The sequence below is a fragment of the Petaurus breviceps genome, unplaced genomic scaffold (assembly GCF_028583685.1).
Source record: "Petaurus breviceps papuanus isolate PSGF00001 unplaced genomic scaffold, PetGlider_PUasm1.0 90847, whole genome shotgun sequence".
Lineage (NCBI taxonomy): Eukaryota > Metazoa > Chordata > Mammalia > Diprotodontia > Petauridae > Petaurus > Petaurus breviceps.
This window is the reverse complement of record NW_027187360.1, coordinates 23890606-23909388: the sequence shown is the minus strand read 5'-3', so window position 1 is coordinate 23909388 and position 18783 is coordinate 23890606. Positions and strand designations below refer to the sequence as shown.

General features: G+C 42.9%; 1 protein-coding gene across 2 annotated transcripts in view; it reads left to right on the top strand.

Moving 5' to 3' along the window:
* Window positions 1-17509, top strand: part of KCNQ2 (potassium voltage-gated channel subfamily Q member 2) — a 165594-nt gene extending 148085 nt beyond the window's left edge. Inside the window, exons 15-17 of one of the 2 annotated variants that reach the window (XM_069072604.1) lie at window positions 1802-1897; window positions 8513-8636; window positions 10143-17509. In XM_069072604.1, the coding sequence (XP_068928705.1) occupies window positions 1802-1897; window positions 8513-8636; window positions 10143-10877 (955 nt within the window). In that variant the 3' untranslated portion in view covers window positions 10878-17509. The remainder of the gene's footprint in view (window positions 1-1801; window positions 1898-8512; window positions 8637-10142) is intronic. The other variant, XM_069072603.1, reaches the window with a different exon arrangement.
* The last annotated feature ends 1274 nt before the right edge of the window (window positions 17510-18783 follow it).

The following is an 18783-nucleotide window of genomic DNA, read 5'->3' as shown; positions in this document are numbered from 1 at the left end:
CTCTCTCTCTCTCTCTCTCTCTCTCTCTCTCTCTCTCTCTCTCTCTCCCTCTCTCTCTCTCCCTCCCTCCCTCCCTCTCCCTCTCCTTTCTTGGTTCAGGCTTATGGACAGATAAATGGAGGACTGAGCAAATTTATTGAATGATGTGACCAGAGAGATTTTTGTGTGTCCACCTGGTGGTAGACATGCTGCTTGGCACCTTCTTTCCTTCCAGACCAGAGTGTGTAGGCCTCTCTCCTCCCCCACCTCTGCCTCCTCCCAGATGGAGGTGACATCAGAGGGGATTACTCCATCGTGGTGGGGGTCAGGCACAAAGAACAGGAAAGGTGCTCCAGGTTTGCCTCTAACAGTAAAAGAAACTTTGCCTCTTTCTTTTGATTGCAAAGAGCCAGCCTATCGCTAGCCCAAGTGCTTCAAAGCACATATTTCTGTATACACAAAAACCATGCTTTTCACTTGTTAGTGCGGATGTGAATGTGTACATGCATGAGTTGTGTGTGTGTGTGTGTGTGTGTGTGTGTGCACATGCGGGAATGAGGCAAAAGGCTGTCATTTATGTTGAAGCCCAATTAAATAGCTGTCCTTGCAAGCTCAAGGGCTCGTGTCCTCCTTGAAGTGCTTTACATTTTTCTTCTGTATCTGTTTTCCTTCAGGCCTCCTTCCAGAGGCCTGGTGCTTGGTTTCCAGGCTTCCATCCTCTAGCTCTGGGTTGGTACTCATGGTGAAGATCACAGATATTTCTTCCGTAGTCATTGCTCAGTCCCTCTGCTATAAGGAAAGAAGGTCTCAATCCTGAAAAGAGGGTCCCATTCTGGTGCTAGTCGGTCTTCTGTGGGTTTCCTCTGAGGCCCAGGAAGGAAGGAAAAAGGGTTCTCTGGTTATATTCAAATGTAGGACATTGCTTTTATGGGACAGCTAAGGCTGGTTGGTAGCCAAGGATGATAGCCACTTCCTTTTTGCTGAGCTTTGTGGGGTAACTTCTATTGCACAAATCCATCAAATGAGATAACATGTGTAAAATACTTTGCACACCATGAAGGTTACACAATGCTTGTTGCTGCTATTATTATTGGTATTATTACAATACTTGGTATTCCTATTTGGAACTGGCTACCTTCTTGGAGGTGGGCTAGGTTATGTGAGCAGGGGTGGGCACCATCTAGTAAATAAAAACTTCATCAGAAGGAGCCTCTGGGGAAATTCCCATCTACCCTCCATGATGACAAACTCACACTCACTGCCACTGCTGTTATGTCTCTCTGTGTGTCTGTGTTGAACTGTGGTGTTTCTATTGTGTCCCTCTTCTCTTCACCCCCTTTTCTCACTATGGTTGTGTTTTGTTTACCAGGCTCTCTCGTCTTAAGTTTTCCTTTTAACTTCATTCTCTGGAGGAAAAAAAACAGGAGCTCAGGATATTTTCTGTCATCTTGATAATACTGAGACTATATATTATTCTGTAGCCAACATCCTTGCTGGTATATTGCCACAGACATGCAAATATATTCCAGTGAGGACTGCATGCTGCTTTTAGGGAATACAGCAGTGATGCTGTGTGGATGCCTGGTTCCCTGAGTTAAATGCTTTGCTTGAACTTGAGAAAAGATTTGGCAAATCAGAGGACAAGCAAATATTTCATCAACCGTTTTGAGTGGAATATGATATATATTTTTCCAAAGGGGGAAAAAAATCTGGTTTTTTTTTTAGTTATTCCTTATGTTTCTGCAAGTTTCCAATCAACTTGTTCCACATGTTGCTTCATTATGCATTTTGCTGGTGTCTTTTTTCTTATTTACTTTGCCAGGATAGATATGATTGTGGGTCCCCCACCCCCTTCAACTCCCCGGCATAAGAAGTACCCAACCAAAGGACCCAAAGAATCGCCCCAATACTCGCCTAGGTTAGGACACAGCCCAAGGGCCTCTTTCTCTGGGTTTGTTCATTTGTTAAATGGCAAACTTCTTTCACACCAGACCACATGACGGCATTCAGCTCTTAGTATGATTCTGGCATGCTTTATTGAAATGATTAGGGCAGCCTGGATTGTGTCTTTGTGTATGACTAGGTCACACGTAGACTTCTGTATGATCTTCTATCTCCCTGAAAAAGCAATAATAGTAGCCAAAAGGTCATGTTCTTTCTCCCCGGTTCTCAGCACTTACTATGTAGGAGAACGTGATACCCTTGAATCTGAACTGTTAGCATTTCAGGGGCCACTGTCTGCCCTCTTCGGCCCGGCACTCTGAGGAAGCCAGAAGGTCCTCTTTGCCGCAGATATTCTCACACTGTCGTCCCTCACTCCAGAATTGTCTTCTTGTTCAAAGTGAAGGGGAAAACATACCTGTCATCAAATGGGTAATTTGCTGGGATGCAGAGAGAGAATGCATGCTAAGGTGTTTATGTAGTTGATGGTCTCAGGCCTAACCCCTTCATTGACTCTGAATTATACCCATGGGCCTCCCTTTCTTTTTCCCTCATGGACTGACAGGCTGTGGCTGTGCTTGTTTCCATGTGGTGGATAGATCAGAAGCCAGGGCCTTGGGGCTTGTGTTAGGCTTCCTTGAGCTCTGCAAACTTAGGGGTAACCCTGGGAGCTACCTCCAAAGTGAGCTTACACCCAAGCACCAGATTGTTCTGACTGAATTTAGCAAAGATAATCCTGTAGAATCCAGCCTGGCAAAGTGGACAGAAATCCAGCCTTGGAATTAGGAAGACCTTGTCTCAAGTCCTGCCACTGATATATATTGACTATGTGACCTTGGGCAAGTCATTTGCCTCCCCTGCCTCAGGCAACTGTTTAAGAGTAAGGTATAGGGGTGGCTAGGCGGCCCAGTGAATAGAGCACCATCCCTGGAGTCAGGAGGATCTGAGCTCAAATCGGGCTTCAGGCACTTAACACTTTTTAGCTGTGTGACCTTGGGCAAGTCACTTAACCCTAATTACCCTGCCCTCCACCCACCAAAAAAGAAAAAAAAAAAGAATAAAGTATAGATGAGTTGCTGATCTGTATTGGTAGAGGGAGTTTCCACACACCTTTTACCAATGAGATCACACTTGTGGAATGGGGGAAAATCAATGAAGCAATTTTTCTTCTCTTTCCTCTCCCCCTCCTCCTTTTTCCCCTCTACTCATCCTCTTTCCTCTCTCCTCTTCCTCCTTTTTCTTCCTTTTTTTGCATGTGTGCCTACATGCTAACTACTAAATCAGCAGGGCTGTGTGTGTCACTCTTTAGTCAGGTGTTTTGATTTAGATTACAGGTCTCTATAGCTGAGGTGCAGGGGTGGCTGGAGGCCAACACCTTGGCACTTCAGGAAAGGAAGGTTTCCCCTGAGTAATTCTGGCCCCTCCCTCCTTTCCTCCCTCCCCCACCCCAGCTTCTTGCTGAGATTATTCATATCACTGTCCCAGCCCTCCACAGGACTGTGGCCATTTTTCAGGGTTTTGTCTGTGGCAATACAGAGATCAGAAGCCTGAGGGACAGGTCTCTTTCAGAGAATGTGTGGACAAGAGAGGAAGGTGAGAACTCTAGTTAGCTTTAACCAAGGAAACCTGTTCAGAATTGTAGAGACATGAGCTTAAACACATACATCCCAGGCACTCACCTGAAAGGTCTGATGCTTAGGCCCCCATTCCTTTCTCAGTCAGGACTGTCAGGGCTGTAAAAATGCCAGTCATCTGAGAAACATGAAAAGTGCCAAACTTTGGGTAAAACCAACCTCTTTCTTAATTCCCCCACCCCACTCCAACACCACACTGGATACTGAATCCTTAGGCCCTTCAAATTTTTAACTTGATCCCCAGGAATTTAAATTTGGTCCATTTTCAGGCATTTTCCACATAAAAAATAAGGTTCCTTTTGGGGAGCAAAATAAATCAGCAGAAGGGTGGCTAACTGGTGCAGTGAATAGAGCACCAGCCCTGGAGTCAGGAGGACCTGAGTTCAAATGCAGCCTCAGACACTTAACACACACACACACACACACACACACACACACACACACACACACACCTAGCCATGGCCTTGGGCAAGTCACTTAGCCCCAACTGCCCTCCAAAAAGCAAAATAAATAAATGAGTAGGTTGCAAATGACAAAGTTGTAAACCCCACAGGCAAGGAGACAATCTCAGTGCTTATTTTCTCAAGCACAGATTGCATTTGGTATTCACTGTGTGAAGGAGTACTTCGTTCCTGGGTTCAAGGTGTATAGAACAGGTCTAGAGGAGTGGGTTCCACCCAAGGACCATAGGGAGCTCCTCTTTCCCCTCTTGGCTTCAGGCCCAGGTGCCAGAGTCCTTATGTTGAATTTGCCCACATACTAGGAACCCTGAGGTGTAGGCACTGTTGTGGACATGGAGAAAGAAAAATCTCTGTAACCTCGTTAACTGCTCTGTTGGAATCAGAATGAAGAGATCCCATTACCAATCTATCCTGACTAGAGCTCTGTGTCAGCAGAATGGGCCATAGTTATAGTTTACCTCTTAAAAAAATAACAAAAAGAAAAAAAAAAACCAAAGGTAGGTAAAAAAGCCAGTCATGTGGTATGGGTGGAGGGGGTTTAGCTTCAATGCTTGAATTGTGTATAAGAACTAAAAAGACTGAAATATTTCTCTATTTCCCTACCTCATTTTCCTCATTCAAGCTGTTTAACATCTGACGTCTGCTTTGAGCCAGAGGGAGCCTTGGGCCCCTTCATGCATGAACTGTGAGCATGGAGCCCAGTGGAGCATGACAGAACTCACACTATGGCTGATGCAAGACTTTTCCCTTTTCTGTTTCATTCAACAGAAAGAAAGACAAAAATATCTCCCAGTCCTCCCATCTCCACCTCTGCCCGAGAGAAATGTCAGTTGGGCTGACATAAGACTATGTGGCTCAGGGGTCCAGCTAATCTGTCTGCTCAGTGTATTAAGAAATACAATGATCACATGAATATCCCTGCATTTCCCACCCCCACCGACCAAATAGGGACTGAGTATCTCATAGTTTCCTCTCTAAAAAGGAATAGTCTTTTCCGCTGCCCACACTCTACAGATGGATTTACTGAGAGCAAAGATGAAGTCTTCTATTAAACCCAGAAAAAGAGAGAGCATCAGGGACAAGATGAGAATTCAGGTCATATCCCACCGACACAATTTGATTAGTTTCTGATGACAGACCTTTGCCCAGTGCTATTTGTCTGCATTTCCTGCTCAGAGTGAGTTGGAGAAGCCCAGGAACAGCAGGGGATTTGCAGCTCAGATGTCAAAAAAGTTGGTCTCACTGTGCTGGGAGCCTGTGCTGACCTAGGGCCTGCCCAACTAATTCTGAGATTTTTACATTGGTGAAAAGTCCTAAAATTCACAATGTATTCCCACACTGACCCCCTTACTCCTAAATAACAGCCACTCTAAGGAGGGCTTCAACAATGAGGCTACACCTGCAACTGGGGCTGGCTGCATTGCAATCTGAAAACCAGTCAGGTCAGTTATGTGTGTGTGTTTTTCATTGACTCAATCAGTGGAATCAATTAAACTAATGGAACTGTGTGGGCCGTTAGTCCTCCCCCAAAATCCCAAGTTCCTGCAAGAAAATTTATTCAGATCTTGCAACTCTACAGGTCTAGGGTATAAGTGTTATTGCCCTCTCAAAGTGGGGAGGCAAAAATGTACTTGCTAAGACCTTGTCTCAGGTGGAATCACTTATGTTTGGAATGAAAAATATAAGCAATGTGTGTCATGATGTGTCGGCAACCTGTAACTGGCTTCTTTCTAATGCTGATAACTCCAGAGCCATGTTAGGGGATGCTTTACTATAGGCTGATGCCACATGCCCCCACCAGGCAAATTGGGAGCCAGCTATGTTCTTAGAAGAGTAAAGGAAGCAGCTCTATGTCTTCTTGCCAAAGGAGGGTTTATCCTATCTCTCTCTGCCTTAGTCATGCGCGCGTGCACACACACACACACACACACACACACACACACACACACTACAAGGGAAGGAAGACAGCCCCTTCTATCATTGGCAATGGGCTTGTCTTGTCTCTTTTCTTTGATATGTGCATTGGATGGGTTTCTGTGCTGGTCTGTGTCTGTCCCTTTTCCCTTTTCCCATACTGGTGCATGGAGCCATAACTCCCACTGCATACCCAGCATCTTTTGTTCTGCTCAAGACACTTAACTCTGTTTCAACCACACTCCCGGGCCTTACCAACCACACTTAGTGGCACATTATGCTGGAGTAAAACAAAGGAGTTAAGAAGGGGTGGGAATTGTTCATGCTGGAGAGAGGGGGAGAGAAGGAACAAGACACCTGCTGGGGGAAGACCTGCCACTTCATAGTCTTCAGACCAGGGCTTGATGAATTTGATCATATATATGGGTTGAATTCTGATAATATAACAGGTGTTTCAGGAGCTGTCCAACCTTGCATAAGGAACAGGTTTTTTTTCCCATATTATTTGGATGTGGAGACAGCATGGCATAGTGAGTACCAAGCTGTTCTTGGAACCAGGAAGACCACAGCTCAGGTCCTGCTTGTGGGGCTAGTCACTTAACCCCCCAATTCTCCATGCTCTCTAAGGCCATAAATTGCAGAGAAGGTCCTGAACTGTATTGTTCAAAGGAGCTTCCTGGCCTGGGACTTCACCATGCTGGAGAAATCTCAGATTTCAGTCCCTATCACTAGCCCTATTTCAGAAACATTGTCAAAGCAGAAGGAAACAGTGAGGCATAGTATGGAAAAAGAAACTGAACTAGGAGCCACAGGATTTGGGCTCAAATCCCAAATCTTACTTACCTTTGTGCTCTTAGGTTACCTAAGCTCTCTCAGCCTCAGTTTCCTCATTTGAGATAGTTAAGTGGTGAGGTAGGAAGAGTGCTGGACTTAGAGTAAGGAAGATCTGAGGCAAAGCTGATGTCAGATATTTCGTACCTGTGTGACCCTGGGCAAGTCCTTTCGCTGCAATCTGCTTCAGGTTCTCCATTCGTATTATAGTACCCACCTTCCAGGGTTGTTGTGAGAATACAATGAGATAACATTTTTACAATGCTTTGCAAACATTAAAGTAATATATACATATATACATGCAACTCAGCTTCTCCTCCCTTTCCCTCCCTTCTCCTCTCTTGGGTATCATGCCCTTACTTGAGGGTCTTCTGCCCAAAGGAAGGTAAATTTTGATGACTGAAACCTACCTAGTCATCTTGGGATTTACCATCTAGACTTCCTTCTTAAATACCAGGCCTTAAACCCAGTTCACTCTGGCTCTCATTGATTGGCCAACAATAGGTCCTGGCCCAAGCACCATGTAATGGTTATTTTTTTGGGCCCTGATGTCTCAGTGTGAATTTGAATAGTAATTATTTCTCCTTCTGCCTGCAACCTTGAGGGGTCTAGTTTGATTTTTTTACGGGCCAATCCTTTGACTCACTTCTTAAACAGGCCTAATCACTGAGTGGGCATTGACTCACTCAAAGTGAGGACTCAGAAGACTTTAGCTTAAAAAGGCCAAGGTCAGTTTCTGCATCATGGGTCATCTGTAGTTCTCTTGATCTACATCTAGTGACTGAACCCAGATGGATCTGAAGGAGAAAGTGAGACTGGTGACTTTGGACAGCTCTCCCTTACTTAAATCCAAATCAATTGCAAGTCATGGCATTGCCTTCCTGATGTCATGGTCCTCTTCAAGAATGAAGGACTGGGAGAACAAAGCATCACCCTAATAGGGCTGTTGTAGAATGTATGAGATAGGGGCAGCTAGGTGGTTCAGTGAATAGAGCACCGGCCCTGGAGTCAGGAGAGCCTGAGTTCAAATCCGGCCTCAGACACTTAACACAAAAATTAGCCCTGTGACCTTGGACAAGTCACTTAACTCCAATTGCCCTCCAAAAAGCAAAAAAAAAAAAGAATGTATGAGATAACTGTAAAGTGCTAGTAATGTTTTTCATTGGCATCTTTATCTAACAGCAATTAAAGTGTGTGGGGGGATAAAGTAAAGATAGGAAAAGACAAGGAAGGAGAAGAAATAAAAAGGGAAGGAGAAATTGGGGAATCCAATCAGGAACTGAATGTCTTAAGAGTTAAATGATACCCTAGTCAAAAGGGTCTGTGGTTTTCTGGGCAGGGGGTAGGGGTTCCAAGTGAGCAGTCTTCCTGAGCCAGCTTGTGGTATATATGAACCCCCAAAGGCCAAACATCTCTCCTAGCTTGAGAACAGTAAATTCAAATTGATGGATTGGAATTAAAATGAAAATTTTCTTCATTTTACTCCTTGTTAATGTGCCATATTCCATTTGACTGAGAAAAATAAAATGAATACACAATATTATTTCAAAATACAATTGATACCAATGCTTGTTGGCTTCTAATCTAATATTGAGCTGCTTTCTGAAAACTATGTTTCTAGTTTTGAGACCTCACATGATTGAGGAGCTGTTGCTTTGACTAGAAGGGGAGAGGAGAGGACCTTTGAATCCTTGCTTGCCACAAACTCATGGTTTTGTGTGTGTTTGTGGGGGGGATTTCTATTCCTGGTAGAGTGGACCAGATTGTTGGACGGGGCCCAGCAATTACTGACAAGGACCGTACGAAGGGGCCAGCAGAAGGGGAGCTACCTGAAGATCCCAGCATGATGGGCCGCCTTGGCAAAGTGGAGAAACAGGTATGTGGTTGACCAAATCACTGGGGAGACTTTGCTGATTTTAAAAACCAAGATTTGTGGCTGTCACTATTTCTCTTTATACCATTGGTTTGATAGAAATCCTTTAGGACAATGTATTCTCCAGGAGGACTTTTTTTTTTTTAAGCAATTGGGGTTAAGTAACTTGCTCAAGGTTACATGGCCAGGTGTTTCTGGGTGGGTGCTAAGTGTCTGAGCCTGAGATTCGATCTCCAGGTCATCCTGACACTGGAGCCAGTTTTCTTACTCGCTGTGCTACCTGGCCGCCCCTCCAGGAGGACTTTTCATATAACTCTTTAGATAGTTCATATTAATGGGACTATTTCAGTAACTTTCACCAGCTTGACACTTTCACTTGGTCCTAAGGGACTCCATGTAGGACTATTTCTTGAGCACTGTTGTTCAACTTCAGAGATAGTTGTCAAAATCCTTCAAAATGGTTTCGCTAAGTAAGAGATGTTAGGATGATGGGATAGATACGAGATGTTAGGAAGTGAATCCCAATATTCACCCCACCCCAATTTCGTTCCTGTGGACTGAGGATTCCACATCTCAGATGCCATTTAGTCTTGTGACCAATTCATTATAATTAGCATTAGGGCAAATAAATCAATAAGCCCTTATTATAAGGGCTAACTGTATGACAAGTGCTGTCCTAAGAGTTGGAGATACAAAGAAAACACAAAACCAAGCCCTGCCTGGATACATAATAGGTGCTTGAGAAATGTTTGTTGATTGATAGACTATATCTTAAGTTCAGAGAGGTACCAAGATGTAGTGGAAAGAATCCAAAGATAGAAGTTTTAATTCTGGCTTTGAAATATCTTAGCCACGTGCTTCTGGGCAAAGTTGCTTTATTTCTCAGTATCTCAGTTTCCTTTTATATAAAACAGGGTTAATGATACTTGTGCAGTTAATAATACTTGTTAATGATACTCATAAGGTTGTTTGGAGTCAAGTGCTTTATAAACCTGTTATAAAGCATTGCAAGTGAGTTGTTACTTTTGATAACATTGCTTTAGCAATTTTTTGCAAAGAGAAAAAGGTACATTCCATTAGTTAGGGATTCATTGAACCTGCAGAGTGAATAGCATTGTTTTGGTTCCAGACTAAACAAGAGACATGGTCCTAGCCATCACAGAGTTGATGGTAAAAAGGGGAGACAGTATAGGTGAACACACAATCATCAGAAAGATATTTGTGTAATGTATTAGTCTGAAGGTGTTTTGAGGAGGAAGGGATGCCTCTGGGATTATATTTATAGGGTTACAAGGTATAGAATGGGTTGACCCAAAAAACCCTTCTGGAGGAGGTGAGCTGTGACTTAAGAGAATGGAAAGGGAATCTGTTGGGTGTGCCTCTTGCTAAATTTTTATGCTTTTTTGTTTATACCTGAGCCTAGGTGAGGACTGCCCTCTATCTTCTACCGTGAGAACTTCACTTTGTCTTTTGCTTGAACAGACTTGACATTGGTATGAACATTTTTAGGTTCTCTCCATGGAGAAGAAGTTGGACTTCCTGGTCAACATTTACATGCAGCGGATGGGCATCCCTCCAACAGAAACCGAAGCCTACTTTGGTTCTAAGGAACCAGAACCTGCCCCTCCTTACCATAGCCCCGAGGAGAGCCGGGAGCACATTGACAAGAACGGCTGCATCATTAAGATCATCCGCTCCACCAGCTCCATGGGGCAAAAGAATTTCTCTGCCCCTCCAGCACCGGCCATGCCTTCTAACACATGCCCCCCATCCACTTCATGGCAGCACCAAGCCTATCAGCGCCAGAGCCATGGGTCTTCTCCAGTGGGAGATAATGGCTCTTTAGTACGAATCCCCCCACCGCCATCCCATGAGCGGTCCCTGTCTGCCTACAGTGGGGGTAACCGGGCTAGTATGGAGTTCCTTCGTAATGAGGACATGGCTGCCAAGCACCATGAGAGTGCCTTGAGGGACAGCGACACCTCGATCTCTATCCCCTCAGTGGACCATGAGGAGCTGGAGCGTTCCTTCAGTGGCTTTAGCATTTCCCAGTCCAAGGAGAACTTGGACATGCTGAACAGTTGCTATGCAGCCGTGGCCCCTTGTGCGAAAATCAGACCCTACATTGCAGAAGGGGAATCGGATACTGATTCTGACCTTTGTACACCCTGTGGCCCCCCACCACGGTCAGCTACTGGGGAGGGCCCCTTCAGTGACATGGGCTGGTCAGGCCCTCGAAAATGAAGCACTTGCTATTCAACCAGCTGTTGGTTCATATTGTCCACATGTTGAACTCTTTTCCAGGGGACTGACCACCAAGGATTTGTGTTTCAGAAACTCACTTAGCTCTGGGATACTCTCTAATAGCTGTGTTGAGTGCATAGGGTGGGGGAGGGTTGGGGAGGGTGGTGAGGTTGGGACAGAGGCTGGCTCAACAACCCTCTTCCTTGCAGAAGGGTCAGTTGGGTAATATTACCCATAGGAGACTGGATCAATTTTGTCCTGTCTTTCTGGGTGCACTATTTAAGGGAGGGGTGTGAAACTGTGTCATGATACAGGGTAGATGAGTGGAGTTTCTTGGTATCAGCCAAGCAAGGTTTTATAAAAAGTCATTTTATTATAAGGTAATAATTGTCCCATGGGTAGAAATTTATTTATTACCTCTGGGGTTCTCTGTGATGATAAAGCGAATACACAATCCTCACTGTCTTGTACAACAGGTTTTTTTTTTGACAAAAGTGGCAGACTTTTAAGTGGACTCAAAATTTTTAGTTCCACATTCATCAGTGGGAGAGTGGGGGTGATGACAGTGGGACGTGAGAGACCCTTGGAGATGGCTCTTTAAGTGGAGTTGTTATGGCTTTTGGACCTTTAGTATGAGAATTCCTGAAGCTGAAAGATGTGAGTGATTTAGGAAATTGGGAGAAAAGGTCAAAATTGCGAGTCAATGGTGATCCAAGAGAGATCTAAGAATTTTAGAAAATGGAATTTGGAGTTATATTTAAACATGTATTATACTAAATTGGATAATTTTTTGTCTTTCTACTTCCAAACAGTACAGGCTTTTTAGGATGTGACTATGCATTGGTGGGTTACTGACTTGAGTTTTTCTATGTGGATCTTACCCATGGTCTGTAGAGAGTTTGGTAGCAAAAGATAGTGTGAGGAAGGCAGGAAGATAAGTGGAGAGGGTGAATTTAGAAGCCTTACTTTTTTAATGTAGCTCCCCAAGGAGTTGGTTTTTAACATGGTGAGTGATAAACAGTTGGGTGACTAGCTTTACCACAGTCCATTTTGGGAAATATTCATGGTTGTGACTGGACATGTTTGCCCCTCACTGACACACTGAAAAAGTTTGTTTCCCTGATGCTCTAACTCAAATTCCCTTCACCTCTCTGCCTTTGGGAAATGTTTCCTCCCCTCACCATCTTGAGGCAGGGAGGAAGTCTTCTTTCCTTATTCTCTTGAGAACAAGTCTACCAGACTGCCAGTTGGCTTCTTTCCCCATTTGTCTCTTCATTCCTTAAGCAGTATGGATGCTAGGCCAATGTTCAGGACCTCTGTTGAGAGCTGAGGAAATGCAGAAGCATCACTGAGATGGGCTTCACTGCGGACCAAAACAAAGCTACAAAGAGATCTTTTTCCCTTCTTAATATCCACTGGACTAACTTCCAGGGTAGGAGATGGGGAGGAGATAGTAGGGAAAGAGAGGTGTAGTAATAATGTCACCAGAATTCCACATACTTGCTTAGAATTGCCCTGCCCCTCTATCCTTTCATTTAACTAAAGTATTCTCTCCCTGGCATCATGGGGGTCTTCTTAAAGGTTAAAATTATGGGCACTTCTGAGCTCTGGCCTGGACTTTACATTCTCCAATTAACCCTCCAATGCATGCAGATAGGATATCAACACATAAAGAGTGCAGAGGTTAAGACCAAGGCCATTTCAGTCCTGTTGGTAATGAAAGTTCCTGTTCCTGAAGGGCCATGTTCAATCCTTTGGATATTTTCTCCCTAGGGACTTTCTTTCACTATGCTGACTTGGCATAGAAACAAAAAGACACAGAATGACCAAGTTTGGGCTTTGGCTCTAACGGTTATAAAATGACTTGGATACAAAAGGACATTTCTGAGTGGGGAAACCTAGAGTTCTCTGAGAAATGTCAAGAAAATTCACTGTGTTTACAACCAACTTCATGTTTTAGTTAGCCTTGTGATTTATTGGGATAATGTGTCTGAGCAAGGTAACCAATCTTCAGGGTATTTGGGGAGTCTTTCCCACATTCCACAGAGTAGGTCCCAAAGAATAGCACCTTACTAGACTCCTCTGACAACATCTTTGTAATTTGGCACATGCTATCAGGACAGCAGTTTCTTCTGGTCTTATTTTCCCCATTGATACTTAGAAAGGAAGCTCTTTAAAGGATCCTTGATCCTCATCCTTTCTCTCCCACTGAAATAGAATCTCCCTGATTCTCCGCTTTACCTTGCTTTACCACACAGTGAAGAAACCACATTGGAAAGCTAATCCAATGGGGAGCTCTTTCTTTATTTCTTATCTTGACCTTGAAAACAAAACAAAATACAGATGATCAGGAGGAAGACCAGCCTTTCTTTTCTTTCTCTTCTCTCTCTGTATAGGAAGGAACACAGACTCATCATTTTTTCCCTTTATTTGATAAAGGGCTGCCCAGCTTTTGTAGCTGGTTCTGCAACATGAAATAGGGATATTTGGTACTTTGATGTACTATGATACCCTAGATATGGGTACTCTATCCAGTAATACAGATGATAGCCCCTCCATACCTGCCCATCCTATGCAAATCTTGCCCATGGCCCCTCAGAAATTGTCATGGAGAGAGGAGGACCCAAAGTACTAGAGGTCTTCCTCTAGATCTCCTGATAGCCATGGTGCCACCAAGCACTTGGGCTGTGAATCAGTTCTCCCTCACTTTGTGTTACAAGCCCATCTTCTTTTGTTTCCTCCCAGGTATACATCTCTCTGGTGACATCCTTATCACTTAAAATATATACCCTATTTCATCTTTCATAAATGGAAAGAGAAAATAAATGAAACAGAGAAAGATGAATTTTAATTTTAATGTTGAGAAATTTGGCTCAAGCCCCCCCCAAAAAGCCCTACTTATGGATTTTCCTCAGTTTTGGTTAATTAAAGACCATCCCTCCATGTTCTAAATGTTGTATTTGAGAATGTTTCCTCTGGAATTAATGTTAATGCCCCCTTTAAAGAGAAACTTAAAGATGTTTTATGGAAAACTGAGTATTTAACAAAGGCTTCATATTCCCTTTGAGTTCTGTGAGTACATGGTTTAGGATGAGTGTGGCTGCTGAAGGGCCCTGGTGCTTCAGGGCAAAGTTCTGTCTCTACAGACTGGTTAACTTTGGGTTCAGTAATCCTGTACCTTCCAAAGTCTTTCTTGCAGAGACTATATACTGTATCTTTCCTGTATCCTTTAGAGAGGCAATGGAATCTTGGGGTGATACAAAAATTCCTTTTTCCATGGCCTAGTCCTGAGCTGGTCCTCCTTTTGACTTATCTGTATGCCCAGGGGGGCTGATGAAAGTTAACTAATTTCCTTTTCACACAGTTTTCAAGAAATATACTGAAATGTAGACTTCTCCCTTCAAAATATCTTAGTGAAATCAGTCTTGAGTTGAATGAGAGCACCCATCCTGGTGGAGTTTCTTAACTGTAGATTACATAGTGCATGCTCATTGCCAGATAAAATTTTTATTTCTAATTTTGGCTTCTTGCTTCTGGCACAAAAGCGGGTCCTTTGAAAGCAACTCCTGGGGGATGGCTACATTTCCCTTGCCTTGGGGAAGTATTAGGCAGAAAGGGATAATTAAATTCTACCTGAAACAGCAAGTTTCAACTTCTCTAGTGAATCTTCATACCTCACCCCTTCCCCGACACCCCAGGAGAATGGCCAGGGCTTGCATAACAATCTTTCATCCGATATCTTGTTACTTTTCACCATTTTTTGGCCAAGTGGAACTGGCCTAACTACCTCTCCCACTCTTCTGTGACTGTTCTGCTGCTGGTTCTATGGTAATGTAAGGGAAATGGACATATGCCTCTGTCCCTCCCTTCCCTAACCCATGTCCAGCCAGAGCACAACTATAGGCCTACTCCATAAGTCAAGTGTGCCAGCTGAAGTTATTCCAATGAAGCAGATAATACTGGAATGGGCTGCCCCAGGGATCAATCTAGAGGGGAATGCTTTGGGGAAGAAGCTTAACCCTTGCCATTCAAAGTTGGCCACTAGAAACTGTGGCCTTGAGGGTCTGGACCAAAGACTAAATTTTATATCAATCTGTGAAGTGTCATATTTTATTCCACCAACTCAAGAACCCTCAAGGACTAATGACTACATTTGATAATTAAATTAATTTGAAAGGCTATTTTGCTTGTACCATCATGAAGTCTTATGGAGCTACCCTTTACTTGAGTGAATATGGGATTATTTCATTCTCTCTGGCTTTATCATCTAAAAAATTTCTCTCTTGGATCAATTGTGACTTGCACTGATATCTCCCTACTCACATCCTCCCTTATGAGAGCCACCATGTGGAAGTTCTCATGTATACTAAAGTAAATTTTTTGCCAGCAGAATCCTTAAAATGAAACAAGAGATTTCCATGCAAATTATTTAAGGCAATTGGGAAGACTGTTTGTTCCCCAAGTATATTTTCCTTCATCAGCAATAGCTATCTGAGAACCAACAGCTTTCTTTGGGTCATGACAATTGGAGAGGGGACAGTCCTTCACATTGGGAGCAGATCAGACGCACCAACCAGTGTAGACTTCAATGAAAGCACTTTAGCATGGGTAGATATAGTCCCAGACTAGACTTTTTTGAATGATAGAACTAATTTATTATTTTTTCCAAAACCTCACAGGAGTAGTTTGGTCTCACTGAAATGCATATTTAAGACCAGAGCACATGCTAGCCCTGTTACAATCTAGGATTTCTTCTGTATTGTCCTAAGATGGGCATTATTTCTCCAGGAGGTTTCAAAATATAATTAGTATATATATGCATAACTATTCTTCCTGGGTGTGTATCTGTAACGAACATTTCATTTGCACACTCTTGCTTGCCTTAGACTGATTGCTTCTAGCAGGAGAGAAACACTCAGTATTTTGAACACTATTAACCAAGCTCATATTATAGCTCTTGGCCAGAACCAATCACTTGCAGCTAGCTCCTTTTCAGTGATCCAGGGAGAAGAGAAAAGTATATCTTATACATTTGAATAACTTTTCTAGCCTATCTCACTCTCAGTTTTGCTTATGCATGCCATTGGAGATGGGTAGAGATAACAGCATTTGGCACCGATGTCTCCTTTTTTTGAAGTGCTGTAGATTTTTAAAATGGTAAATGAAAGCACCTAGTCATGCAGAACTCTGACCGCTCAATGACTTTTTTTTCCACAGGTAGCATAGAACAACTAGTTTCAGATGCATGAACACACAAATATGGGTTTTATTACGTGGAACAAAGCTTTTCTAGTATGTGTTCAATTGAAGTAATTGCTACCCATACTTCAATGAATGAATGGGGGGGGGGATAATTTTATCTAATTTTTAATCAAATCTAATAATTTTTATTAAATAATTTTTTATCTAATTATCACATTTTAGCAGATAGAGAAATGATGTCCACATGCCAAGTGGCTATTTTCACCAAGGACAAACCAAGGGTTTATGGACTTTGATTATAGCAAGAATGAACAGAAGTTAGACTGTGGCGGGTAGAGAAACCCTGCAACATTTTAGCAAGGGGAAGGTTTGAAGTCTCTTTGTCCAAGAGGTTTTTTAATCCTTTGGGTGTGGCTATCTTTCTGGGATGTTTTGGTGCAGTACTTGCTAGGGAATACCAGTTGATTGTGGTTAGGGAAATTAGTTAGGGTCCTCTCAAGCGCCTCTGGCCCCAGAATGTTAGCTAGCAGCAACTTTATTTAGCTTTTTTTAAATAGCTATTTTGATTAAATTATTTCAAAGTTGTGGTCTTGTCTTAGACCAGTCATTTTTCTGCACTGAGCTCAGCAGTCATTAAGTCTCCTGCAAATATATGAAAGGAGGGGCAGGGGGAGCTAAGTTTCCATTCCAGATTCTTTGTGGTATTGAAATGGGTTCTTATTTTCTCCTCACAAATACCAAGCATGTGAAAATGAATGTGAGTGTGAAAGGTCTCTGGTGTGTGAGTGTGTGAATGTGTATTGTGTCTTAGTAAATGATTATTTGTGTCTCTTGGTGTATGTGTGTGTAGAAATAAGTGAGAGAATCATATCCACAGTTCAAAAATGCAATGATGAAATATACAAAGCAAAAAAAAAAATAGAGCTGTTTGCCTATGCCAAGTTCTCATGCTGCACCTCTGCCATGGGAGGAGGGGGAGGCAGCCTATCCCACCCAGCATTGTGCATGGGCATCTTCCTAAAGCCCCGCCTGAGCCTAGACTTGCACCAGGCTTTGAATAATGCATGAGTGCTCTGAACGAGCATGTGAGCCTCCACAGAGAGGATAATTGGTGCTGTGCAGTCTCTAGCCCTGTGGTGACATATTTTATTCTTCTGTTTATTGTTACCAGCACATGGTCCATTCCCTGAGCTGCTAAGAGGAGGCTAGAGGCAGGTTTGTGCAAGTGCTGATTTATAGAGAGGTTCCTCAGAAACCAGAACCAGAAAAGAGCTTTTGTATGCCCTAGGCAAGGTTTGAAAATTTTGCATCCTGTTTGTATTACTATCCACCAGAGCCTTTGAGCTTGCAAGTGACTTATCACCAAATAAATACCTATAATCCACAGAGAACAGAATTTTATATGTGCATTTATAAAAGAAGATATATTTAAAAGTGACCCTCCTTGTGCTTCCTGCATGTTGTATCCTTGGCTGCTATCTATTTTGCCCTTTTCTCCATTGTCAGGTAGCGTTTTAAGGCCTTTGAGCTCCCCTGACAAATAGTGATTGGAGCTGGTGTCTCTGTTCTCACCATGAAATCGCACCTGCTGCAATCGCCTCTCATGATCAGTGGGTGAAAAATACTTTTAGGACAACTTGCTTGGAGTCTCAGAATTTTCTTCCAGACCTCCAGTTTTGCCATCCCTTACAGAGGCTGCAGGTGAAATGTAGTGAGTCTTCTGTGATAGAGATGGACTGCTGCCATACTCTTGCTTGAGGACAGTGCAGGCCTGCCTTTTCTAACTTGTGAATTTGTACATCCTTGGTCTATTCTGTTCTTTGTATTTATGTATGTAAAACCCACTCACCCACTTCTACCCTAACATATGGAGCAAAGAAAGCAGAGATTAAAACTAAGCCAAAACCTAGGAGTTTGAAGTATTTAAAAAACTTTTTCCCTGTTCTATTCCAAAAGGTTATCCATTTATCTATTGCATAGATATATTAAAATCAGGCAAGATAGATAATGAAAATAGCCATTTGAGAGTCTGGTAGGTTCAGTAAGTCAATGGTAGAACATGTCATCCAACAATGAACTGGCACAATCTTAGGCTGTTTTAAGAGAGGCAGAATGTCCTGAACAAGGAAAGTGATTTTCCTGCTTGTATTTGGCCCTGGGCATTTCAGTTTTGGTATCACATTTTGGGAAAGGATATTGATAAGCTTAAATGCACCAGAGGAGGGTAATGAGAGTAGTGAATAGATCCCAAACCATGCTATGTGAGCATCCAATCATCAGTTGGAGAAATTAGGGTTATTTAAGCTAGAAAAGAGAAGACTTAAGAGGAGGGATATGCTGTTTCCAAGTATTTGAAGTGAAGTTAGATGGAAGAAGGTTTGGAATAATTCTGCTTGACCCCAGAGAGTAGAACTAAAAACAGGGTAGCACTTGTGATTTTGACCATATAGGAAAACACTGCCTGATAAAAAGTGTAGTGGGTTATAACTCAAGTTAATTTCCCTTTTCTGGAGGTCTTCAAGTATACATTAGAAAAGCCACTTTTGGGGGATGTTGTAAAGGAATATCTGCTCTTCGATGTAGGTTGGACAAGGCGTCCTCTGAGGTCCCTTTCCAACTGTGAGATTCTATGATTTCCTGTTTCTGTGAGTAGGAACTGATATCCTGATGATGACTGAGTCCCATGCCAACTGAGTACATCAGA